We start from the raw sequence: 12,354 nt of genomic DNA on the forward strand, positions 1-12,354 counted from the left end.
TCAACTAGGTGTAAGATCCGTATATTACACGACTTTATTTAAAAAAAGATTATATATTAAAATGTAAACAATAAATATCTTTTAATGTAAAACTTTAAAATAAGAAAGGAAAACGTGTTCGTTGCAAGTTAAAATTATATATATATATATATATATATATATATATATATATATATATATATATGTGTGTGTATTTAATTTTAAAATTGAAACAAATCAGAAATTGACAAGTGGATAATATTTATTTTAAAAATACTACAAAATGACAAGTGTTAAAACTAATGAGAGATTGACAAGTGGCAAAGTTATTTTTATTTATTAGGGAGGAATACCCTTAAAAATACTTGTATCAACCATTCAAAATTGTACATGATATAGAAAAGGCAACTATATCCCAATTATATAAAACATAGTCCAATAAAACTTCATACAAGGAGGAGTGGTAAATACAATGACGAATGCAATTCATATATACTTCATTCACCAATTATAAGATGGCAAACGTGGGAAGATTTGAACTTCAAGGGGAGAAGCCTTGGCATTTATTAATCCGACACTTTCAGTCATATCTATAGTAGAATTGTCGGGCGATGACATGTCAAAGTTTTGTAGCAAAGTAGCTAACACAATGTGTAACATCTGAAGTGAAAAAGCTAACCCGGGACAAGACCTTCTTCCAGCACCAAATGGGATTAACTCAAAGTTTGTCCCCTTAACATCTACATGTGCATGAGTCCCATAAAGGAACCTCTCAGGCTTAAATTCTGATGGGTCTGACCAGATTTCTGGGTCATGTTGGAGCTTCCATATGTTGACAATCAACCATGTGCCTTTTGGGACATGATACCCAGCTACAGTGCAATCTTCTAAAAATTCTCTTGGAGCTCCAAGTGGTGCTGCTGGGTATAACCTCAGTGACTCCTTCACAATAGCTTGGAGGTAGACTAGTTTGCTAATATCTGAATCATTAACTCCTCTACCCTGTCCAATATGTTTGTCTATTTCCTCTTGAACCTTTTGGAGAGTACCGGGATTGTTCAATAACAGTGAGAGCGTCCATGTTAGCGTGACAGTGATGGTATCCGCACTACTAGCAATGATATCCTACAAAGAAATTAAGGTATTTAGGATCCCTACATTAAGAAAGGTTTTGATGTATTGTCAATACAATCATCAATAAATGTTTTGATGTACTGTTTCTGGGAAAAGGACTTACAACACCAACGAAGTTTTCAAACCGTTCAAAAAACTTCAATCATGTTTCGACTGTTCAAGAAAACCAAAGGAACATAACATTTTGTTTAAAAAAGCTCAATAAAGTTTCCAAACCAATCAAAATACCCCAATCAAGTTTCGTCTGTACAAAATGTTAAGTTCGTTTTTTTGAACATACAAAACATTATTGAGGTTTTTTGAACTCATTGGAAACTTCATTGATCTTACAAGTCATTTTCTCAATATGGTAACAAGCCTTTCTCTTATTTGACTTCCATTGAATTGAAGAAAAGTGAAACTTCGTTGCCATTTTTTAGACAAAATGTTAAGTTCGTTGGGTGTTTCTACAACAGAAAAAGCATAACCGTTGTTTTTTGAACGGTTTGAAAACTTCGTTGAGCTCGTAAGTCATTTTCCCTTTGTTTATCAAATCTATGATTCCTTTTTAGTAACTAAATTAGTACAAAACATAGATAAATAAACTAATTCTATATATAATGATGTAATTAGCACGTATATGTATTAGATCATACCAAGCAAGTAGACTTAATAACCGCGTCAGCATCATAATCTGTCAAGCCTCCGGTTTCTACAGCAGAGATCATCACATCCATGTAATCCTTATCCTCAATAACCTCCGCAGAACCCCTCTTCCTCCTGTGCTCGTCCAACCACTTCCCAGTTATGAAATCAATTTCTTTTGCAACTCTTTTCATGGCTTTTACATGACCACCTAAATCCAACCACCCAAGGAAAGGAAGTGTATCCGCGACAACAAAAAGCCCCAAGAAATGAAAAAATGCACTAAACACTTCACCATACCTGTTCATGTCATTCTCCTCTTCACGGGTTTTAGCCCCGCTACACCGTTTACCAACTACCATTCTAAGCATCACATTCATATCAAATTCCCCAAACCATTTCTTCATATCAACCAACACTTTCCCCCTCGCATCTTTCTTCTCCTTCCATAGCTCATGCATGTTTCTGATAGAGTTCTCCAGTTCAGACACACGAACATCCTTTAGCTGCTGTAGGCGACGGCTTGATAACAGCTGAAGAGAAGCAATCTTACGCATTTCTCGCCAGTATGGACCATAAGGAGTGACTCCAAACATGGCGTAGTTATATCCCAAAATCTTAGCAGCTGTAAACTTGGGGCGAGTGGAGATAGTTAGATCATGGGTAGTAAAAAGCTCTTTAGCAATCTCCCAACTATTCACTACCAATACTTTACGGATTCCTAGACGAACCGTAAATATTGGTCCATGTTTTCCAGCCATTGATCCCAATGCTATGTGGGTAGGACCGGATGATCCTCCAAAGAGATTCAAATGGCCTATTATTGGCCATGCACCACTTGCTTTAGGTGCAGCGTTCCTTTTACCAGTTTTACTGAAGAACAATAAGAAATGAAGGACCACAACTACAGCTCCCAATCCAAGTAAGAAAGTACAATTATGTTGAAAGGAGTTGAGATCCATTAGATGATTGATGGTGTTAAGAAAAGACTGAGTGAACTGTCTTGATGGAACAATTTAGTGATTCATCGAAAAAGTATGAGCAGTATGTAAAGAAGTAGAGTACAATTACATCTTCTTGAGGTTTTCAATTTTTGTCCCATTGGAGTTTTGATACCAATGGAAGTCGTTTTGGGCAGGTCTACAGGTGCCAATTTTGACCGAGGGTTATAGTCGGCTGTTATCTTATATAATATTTAATTATTGTTTAACATTATCTGTTTTGGACTAGGTATCTTTTGTTTTGGATAAGTAGGGTTTCTTTTTTGTAAAGACTATTTAAGTTGGCATTTAGCCTTATTTTGGAATACTACAGAATTATTGGAGTATCATACTCGTTTAGTGTTTTACGTGTTTCTTAAATTACAGGGTCCTTATCAAGTTTTCGTGGGTTTATCTTTACACAAATATTATGTGTAGGTTGTTTTTATTTAAAAAGCAGAGCTGCATACTTAATAATAATTGTAAAGATCACCATCAACAGCCATACCTGCCCATAGGGTGGGGCAAGCTGGACAATGGCCCTGGGCCAAAGCAATAGTGGAAGTCCCGATTGAAAATTATTTATATATATAACTTCTATAATATATCTTAAAAACATGGAAAAATTATATAATTATTCATAATTGAGTTTGAAATGCCTCTGTTTTTATCTGTCTCAAGTTCAATTTATAGAGTACACAGCTTTTTTATTTTTTTTAATTAAAAATCAGTTTTAAACAATTATATTTTTTGAATACATCTAAAAATATTTTTGCTTACGTGGTTAAGATGTAATTTTTTATTAAATGTCGTGTTTAATGAGTATATATTTTTTTCATAGCGGCCTCTGTTTTTATATTATGTTTCAGATCAAAAATACGTTTAAACCTGTCCCAAAATATCACTGTTCTGTTCATCGTTGCTTAATATTTCTTGTAACCACCAAGATTGAGCAATCCTTGTTTTTGACAAATATATTCACTTTATGTTGACAAACAAAACTTGTAAACTCATGGATTAAGTTTTGTTTCAAAAGTACAGTAATCTCAACTAATATCCCCTCACGTAAACTCAAGATATTTATATCACACATTTTATAAAGTTAATTAAAACTAATATTCTTCCTCTATAAAACCATGTTATTTTTAGACAAAATTACAAAAATGATCCCTATGGTTTACTAAAAGTCACAAACTCAGCCCTTATAAATTTTTTTTGATGCAAATGGTCCTTGTGGTTTGCAAAACATGCAAGGAAGGCCCTTTTTACTAACTCCGTTAAAATATTGTTGTTAGTGCATCTAATGTGAGCGTATTTTAGTATTTTCAAGTATAAGAGGGATTCAATTTGTTACATTTAGCAAACCAAAGGGACCATTTTTGTTATTTTTCTTAAAAAGTAAAGGAACTAAGGTGGTAAGGGTGAATTCATGACCTCCACTTCCTATAAAATATACTTTAACCAAATGAGCTAATCAATCCCATGTTTTTGTTTCCTAAAACTAATTTATATACTAAGAAAACCGTTAAAACATAAATAATAAAAATATCCAAAAACATATTTTTACGTGATTTTTTTAATAAAACAAATATATCTTTTCGTATTATAAAAAAATATATACAAATAAAATTTTATGTTTTTTTTTTATGTTTTTTGCTTTGTAAAATATATTTTTTATATATTTAAAAATACATTTTCCGGCAAAAAAACAACAAGTTATGTTTTTTTTAATACATATTTTTTAAACCGAAAAATAGTATTTAGAAAAGCTAATGGGCCAATACAAAAACTTATTCGACCGATTTTGTATTCCAATACAATGTAATAACATATTATATAAAAGCGTATTCTTTAAATACATATAAAATCATATTTACATAAAAAAATAAGTTAATTGTATAAAATTATTATTTTTATTAATTTATTCAAGTTCTAGTTTGGAAAGAACTTCTTTGACCAAATTAAAAGAAGACAATACATATTAAAAAAAGTTTTTTATGTATTTTTTAAACCGAAAAACGGTTTTTAGAAAACTGATTGGGCCAATACAAAAACTTATTTGACTGATTTTGTATTCCAGTACAACGTAATAACATATTATATAAAAACGTATATTTTTAATTACATAAAAAACATATTTACATAAAATAAATACATAAAAAACATACTTCACATAAAATAAATATATACAAAAAGTTTTTTTATGTTTTTTAGGATTATGTTTTTGTATAATATGTTATTACGTTTTTTTTATGTATTTAAAAGTATACGAAAACTTATTTTTTTAAATACTTATAACAAATACGTAAAAAAACAAATAATTGTTCGTATTTTTTTTACAATACGCTAAAAATATATTTTGTTTTATTATTATTTTTTTTTAAATATGTTTTTTTAATATTTTATTATTAATTTATTTACGATTTATAGATAATATTAGTTATTTTTCAAAAAAATAAATCAAGTGTGGCTCTAGCCTAATTGGTTAAGGCTTTGGATTAAGGGAGAAAAGTAGGAGGCCCAAAGTTCAAATCTAGCACCCTTCATTTTCTATCACTTATATTATTTTAAGACAAATTACAAAAATGGTCCCTATGGTTTATCAAATGTCACGAATTTAGTCCCTTTATACTTGAAAAGACGAAAATACTCTTACACATTCAGTCTCTAACGGCTGAATACTAACGGAATTAGTAAAAAGGGCCATCTTTGCAAGTTTTGCAAACCACAAGGACCATTTACATCAAAAAAAATTAACACGGACTGACTTTGTGACTTTTGGCAAACCACAGGGACTATTTTTGTAATTTTGTCTTATTTTTATAAAATCATGTATTTTGACTATTTTCAGAAGGTTTTATGTTGAAATCTCACTAATCAAGGCTGTGGGGAAATGGTTGCAACGATCAAGGATGCAGTAATATCCCTTCTCTTAGCGGTGCTGGAAAGAAGGGGAGGTTATTTGTGACAACCTGAAATTTCAAATTGTATGAACCTCATCTATTCAATAGAAGCTAGTTCAGTTTCTGTGATTTTCAAGCTTTTCCGAACAAGTTTGTGTACATTAGGGTTATGTTTTAGATGATATCAGGAGAGTGGATACTCCTGGTTTTGTGAAACTTGGGCATTTCAAGTTTCATACTATTACAGTCCAACATCAGGAATGAAAATATTTTCTGCCAAAATATTCCAGGACTATAAATAGTTTTCTGAATTAAATTAATTCATTATTCACAATTCCAAATAGAGAAAAGCCATATTCTCTCTGACGGATCTTCGGGTTTTCATCCCAGATTGTGAGTCTACTTTTCTATATGTGTTTCAATACTTGTTAGATGCTCATTAACACAAATTACATGTCTAGATATCAAGATCCGGGAGTTTACCGCCCAAGAACGTTCTTGGGGAGTAAACTCCAAAATGGAACATTATGGCTTCCTAGTCCCGATCCCTTGATAGAAAACTTGTTTAGGAGTTAGGATATGATCTTAATAGGCCAAAAGGCATCCAAGAAACACAAGTTCTAGGAGTTTACGGCCAAGGAACTACCTTGGGCCGTAAACCCCTTTTTAAGGGCAATTAGTGCCCTAAACTCCCCCTAATGCTTAAAGACCTTTACCCTAAATGGCTTGTGCTTATTTTAGGCATCAAAAGACATCAAATACATAAGTTTCTAGGAGTTTACGGCCAAGGAACTGCCTTGGGCCGTAAACCCCTTTTCAAGGGCTTAAATGCCCTAAAACTTTCCCCAAATGCTTAAGGACTTTAACTACTAGCGCTTGTGCTTGTTTAGAACATCAAAAGCCCATAAAAACCATAAGTTTCTAGGAGTTTACGGCCAAGAACTCCTCTTGGGCCGTAAACCCCTTTTTGTGGGACAAAAATCATTCCAAGCAACCCTTAAGCCTTTAGACAACTTACCTTGCACCTTTGGGACTAGAATGGAGAGTAGAACACATAGAAACCACTCCTTGAAAGGAGTTTACGGCCAAGGAACATGACTTGGGCCGTAAACTCCAAGTGAAGGCACCAAAGTGTGCCTCTTGTCCCCATTAGCCTTAGATAAATTCATGGATGCCATTCTTGATGTTTAAGTGCCTCAAATCAATTAAATTCCTAGAGTTTACGGCCGTAAACTCTAAGGTGAAGGACCTTAGGCCGTAAACTCCCATATGGGGTGTTCTAAAGCCTTAAACTACTTCATGTGTTATTCCAATAAAGCTAGGAGTGTTCTAGGATCAAGATAGCACCACAAAACACCCAAAAACACCATTTGAGGAGTTCACAGCCATAAACCTATGAGTTTACGGCCGTAAACTCCAAGGTGAGGGGTTTGTTGGTTGGTGAACTCCTATACAAGGCCCTTTGATGTTTCAAACCTTTTTGCCTTGTCCAGTAGCAACTTAGATGCAACCATTTGAACCCTAAACACTCATAAAAGTGTTTAAATGTCTGCTAAGTGTCTTAACTTATTTATTTAAGTTATTATATGTCTAATTAGTTATATATATGTTTATTATATGATAACTAGGCTCGTGCGTGTAAACCAGTCTCCGTTTGTCACCTAGCACGGTAGCCGACACTGCAATTCAAACGACTCACCACAAGTGAGTTCATACCCCTTGAATCAACCTTTGAAATGATTTTAAGTGTTTTAAATACTTTATAGGGGGGGGATACAAGCCAAATACTTATAAGTTATTGCTTCAATCACATGTGATTGCATTTAATCACATGTGATTAATAACTAGGAAAACAACGATTTTTACCACTGTTCAAACTGTTTATCAAAATGCCTTACTTTGAAATGTTTTACAAACTGTTTTACTATCCAAACTTACTTATAGACTGTGATTTAAACAAATGCTTCTTATACTTAAACTGTTTTATTAACTTATGCCTTCAAATTGTTTTATAGATCGACATCAAGTCGATCTCCTCCTGAAATCATATTTATGCTTCAAATGTTTTATGAAAACTTATTTATGCTTTTATATATTCAATTGCATGCCCGTATATGTATAGATGTATAAATAATGTTTAAAGGACTTAGGAAGGCCATCCGCCCTATTTCCTTTTCGCGCCTTGAGATGTGGTCTGGTGGGATTTCGGGTGACCATCCGAAGGTCGTTTCAATATTACTTATATATCATATATACATATATAGACATAAAAGTACTTCCATATTCATAGTCATCAGTACATCATTAGCTGGTTACCATCGGGGTAACGCAGGACAATACATATACAGATATACTAGAAACAATACATATACAGATATACTAGAAACAATACATATACAGATATACTAGAAACAATACATATACAGATATACTAGAAACAATACATATACAGATATACTAGAAACAATACATATACAGAGATACGAGAAACAATACATATACAGATATACGAGAAACAATACATATACATAAATACGTAATAATTGTGATCCATTGTATCGGGCATGCCTTAAATGTCATGGCCCGAGTTGTAGCCAGAATTCTCTTGGAGGGAGAGCGTGAGTTTGCGTATAGATCTATACTGGATTGACTATCCTACACCTTGCTGCTAGCTACAGCCGGACCTGCAGGTCTGCGGGTGCCAAACGTCATTTCTTTTATTACGACCATCCATTATGTCGTTGTTACCAGTCGATAGCATGGTGCAATTTATCACATTATGCCTTAATATAAATCCGGTTTAAGGTAGTAGTATTTAGTACAGCAGTAGTCTTATTATACAAAGCTACAGTACTACAATGATTTACCCATTACATATTTTAGTGATAATCTCACTTAAGCATTAGTGTACAAACTATATTTTTAACAAATGATAGTTATACTTGGGTAATTACACACTTTTACAACAGACAAGTTTACAAAACAGTTTAGCCTTGGTAGAAGGTTACTTTTATAGAAAATATAGGATTTTCTGAGAGATTCAAACTTTTACAAACACTTTCAAACATTTGCTTACATTTTTTACAAACTTATACATTGAGACAGGTTCAAATGTTTTTACAAGAAACATTGACACTAAAATACTTATGAACTCACCAGCTTAATGCTGATAAACTCTTTCAAAATAACTTGTATTCTCAGGTCATCAGTAGACAGGTACCGAGGCCAGCTTTTGAGAAGATGGAGTGCATTCAAGACTCATCTCATATTATTTTGTGTTTCATTATTTTTGGTGTCTATAACTGTACAGAACACACTTGTATTAAAATTATATATTTAATGCAATGGATGATGTTGTTTGCTTATTTACACTTACTGTGTTGTGATACTATACATGACGTCCTCCGCCCCAGAACGTTTCCGCCGTTCTTGGTTTTGGGGTGTGACATTATTCGCTAATTCTATTGGAGGGACATGCTAGAGGACCTCACTCACGCCCATCAATATGCCGATACCTACTAGAGTCGGATGTTCCAACAATCGATATTCCATTATGTAACATCCCATTTTTCTCAATAAAATATTAGGTTTTTTAGTTAAGATAAGTTACCCTTTTCATAAACAAAACCATGAAAACATTTGTTCCAAAAGACAATCATCCAAAATCACACTATAATAATAAGCACAGAATCACAAAACACTAAAGTTGGTAACGAGTGTGTTGAGTCACGCATTTGTGTTCCTACAATCATCAAAAGTACCTGAAACATTTAATCTACAACTATAAGTTAAAGGATACTGAGTTGCTCAAAATATCACACACAACACATGAACCATACATAACAGTAACGGGTCTGTTTTAACCCAACATGTCTATTTCAACCGAATAGGTATGTTTCAACCCAATAGGTCTGTTTCAACTAAACTGGAGAAATGATCACTATGAGTCAGACTCACTCAGTAAAATTTGATTAATCCTTTTTTTTTGTTATGGTGGAGAACTGAACCAATAATTCTCTTTTTCCATCAACAATCGAATAGTTGTTTGCAACCCATGATTCTATTTGATCATCATTCCATATCGAATCGGTATTACTACCCGAGCTCCATTATTGAATTGCTCATTCAATGAGCATTCTCAATATTATGCCTTGAAGATGAATCGAACCTCCATGCTCTTTATGTTTCAACCCAACATGGCTATTTCAATCAAATGAGTATGTTTCAACCCAACAAGTCTATTTCAACTGAATGGTTCTATTTCAGCCCAACTTGTGTATTTCAACCGAGCGGGTATGTTTCAACCAAACGAAACATGTAAACAAACAAGCAACAAGTAAGACCCTACTAGTATAGCTAAGCATACAATCATGCCATAGAAACTATGTCCTAAGTAATATAGTGAGAAAACTCAACTTGCAGATAGGCCGGATAACCACCACAGCAAGCGAGTAATAATGAACCAGTCTCACATACCACCTAACCATTAAATAAAAGGTCAGACTTAGTTATGACCTAAAACCCTAAGGTTTGAATCATGGTTAAACTTAGTCAAAAATTCAACATCAAGTGCCCCACGCCAACCAAAAGACAAAATAGTCGGGATCTCAAGCTAAAAAGGACGTGCCGCAAAAAACCCTAAAATCGAGTCGAGCTAAGGAAAGACGTGTCGTGTCCAAACCTTCTTTACTAGGTGAAAAAGCTTAATTTATTAAATTAAAATTCCAAGGTTCCAAATATGATCCTTAACAATGTCTCAATGAGTAAAGTTTGGAAATTTACACCTTAAGACCTTCCGATGAAGCAAGATCTAAACTTCATGCACTAAAAATGGCCTAAAAAACCAACACAGCTTGCATGGCTTAGAGGACATGCACAAAACACCAACTTTCCAATTCTAATAAAGTTCATAGAATTATCATATGTACTCAAAAGAAGTTGGAGTCACCTTAGCTCCAAGCTCACCACCAAAAAGAGACCAAAAGTGCATTTTATGACATAAGACAAGATCTTTTGATTAAAAGATAAAGATTGAAGCTATACTCATAAATGGTCCATAAAAGGTGCAACCTTGCTAGATCTACACTTGCTCTTCACTTCAATGTGCTAATGGAAATATCGATAAGCATGAGACACAAATCAATGGAAGATAAGTTCTCCAGTTAATACAAGGCTCAAAATAGGATAAAAGGGGCTAGGTTTTCTAGAAACTCTCTCTCAGGGTGATATAGGCTATAAATGATCCAACCCTAGGGTGTTAAGGTGTCACACCCCAAAACCGGAACGGCGGAAATGTTCTAGGGTGGATGACGTCATGTCAAGTATCACAACACATGCATTATAGTAATCAAAGTACAACAAAACATTGCATTAATAGTAATAGTTTTTACATGGTTACATTAATACATAGAAGAATACAAGTAATAGAATAAATACAGCGCGGTACTAAGCTATCTTCATCAACAGCTCCGGGGATGCACCTGTCTAATGCTAACCTGAGAATACAAGTTATTTGAAAAGCGAGTATCAGCACTTGTAAATTTTTACAAATGCTGGTGAGTTCATAAGCATTTAGTGACATTTCATTCAAATAACTCAATAAAGTAATAGTTTAAGAGATTTCAGTGTATTAGAGTCCTTTCCAGAAAATCCTATATTTTCTTTAATAAAAGCAGCCTTCTACCAAGACTGGTCAGTGTTATGTGGTGAAAAGTAGTTTTCCCTAAGTGGTTATCATTATCATAATACGGAATTTGATTGTTAAAGAAAGCAAGAGACTACAGGGAATTAACATATGCCTTAGCAGTGAGGACTGCTGACTAAGGCAAGGATTCATAGACTCCAGGTAAGTATCGAACGAACGACACGCCTGGTTCAGTCTAACAAGTGGAGACACAGACCCCAGAAGGTACCGAATGAAAGGTACAACTGGTAAGCTCTAAAACAGTGAATACAGACCGCAGACAATATCAAATGAAGATACGTCTAGCAAGGTCTAAAATAGTGAATACAGACCGCAGACAATATCAAATGAAGATACGTCTAGCAAGGTCAAAACAGAGGAGACAGACCCTAGACAGTATCAAATGAAAGATATGTCTTGTAAGGTCAAGACAGTGTGACTCTGAAAATGAGTTACCAACATACAATGTGAATTGCTGGCGAAATACCGTTACCTTAAGGCCATGAATTATAAGGTAACCCGGGATACTCGTAACCATACTAATCGACACTAGAGTACCAGACGCCCTACAAGCGTCTATATAATGTGACATTTGTCACCCCTTGGCTTGGTGAGCCGTGGACTGTAGCTAGCAGTCAGGGTGCGGGGGTGTCAATCCCGTATAGATCTATACACACAATGTCCGCCCTTCCTACAGGAGACTCTGATTACCAACTAGACGATGGAGAAGGCCGCGTCCTGAAGATGCATCCCAAATAGTGGGTAGAGACTTCCAACTAGTGGGTTTCTAATGTAAGTGTTGAACTAGAGGTAGAGACTCTTAACTGAATTGACTGAAGTACACCCGTATGTCCATGCTTGTGTACCTATATATAACTAATGAATCAAACGACCTTTGGATGGACATCCGATCCCACCAGACCACATCTCAACGAAGAAAAGGAAATAGGGTGGACAAGCCTTCCTAGGTCCTTCAACCATTATTTATATATATCTATACAAGCACAGACCTACATCTAACTACGCTTGAGTGGGTATCAAGTAAAAGTGA

The 12,354-nt window shown here is 34.3% G+C and overlaps 1 protein-coding gene across 1 annotated transcript; it reads right to left on the minus strand.

The window, feature by feature from the left end:
- Positions 1-297: 297 nt before the first annotated feature.
- On the minus strand, positions 298-2,872 carry LOC145096847 (cytochrome P450 CYP82D47-like). The gene is made up of 2 exons (XM_079034208.1): positions 1,749-2,872; positions 298-1,104 (listed from the first exon to the last, which is right to left on the minus strand). The coding sequence occupies exons 1-2, from the start codon at positions 2,697-2,699 to the stop codon at positions 481-483; spliced, it is 1,575 nt and encodes a 524-aa protein (XP_078890334.1). The 5' UTR covers positions 2,700-2,872; the 3' UTR covers positions 298-480.
- Positions 2,873-12,354: the final 9,482 nt, after the last annotated feature.

Source organism: Lactuca serriola, chromosome 4, assembly GCF_051521515.1.
Source record: "Lactuca serriola cultivar US96UC23 chromosome 4, Lser_US96UC23_V15, whole genome shotgun sequence".
Classification (NCBI taxonomy): Eukaryota; Viridiplantae; Streptophyta; class Magnoliopsida; order Asterales; family Asteraceae; genus Lactuca; species Lactuca serriola.

Coding starts and splice junctions, on each gene's coding strand:
- LOC145096847 (XM_079034208.1), bottom strand. CDS start 2,699: ATGGATCTCAACTCCTTTCAACATAATTGTACTTTCTTACTTGGATTG. Junction 1,105..1,748: donor TTATTAAGTCTACTTGCTTG/GTATGATCTAAT, acceptor ATTTCTTTGTAG/GATATCATTGCTAGTAGTGC.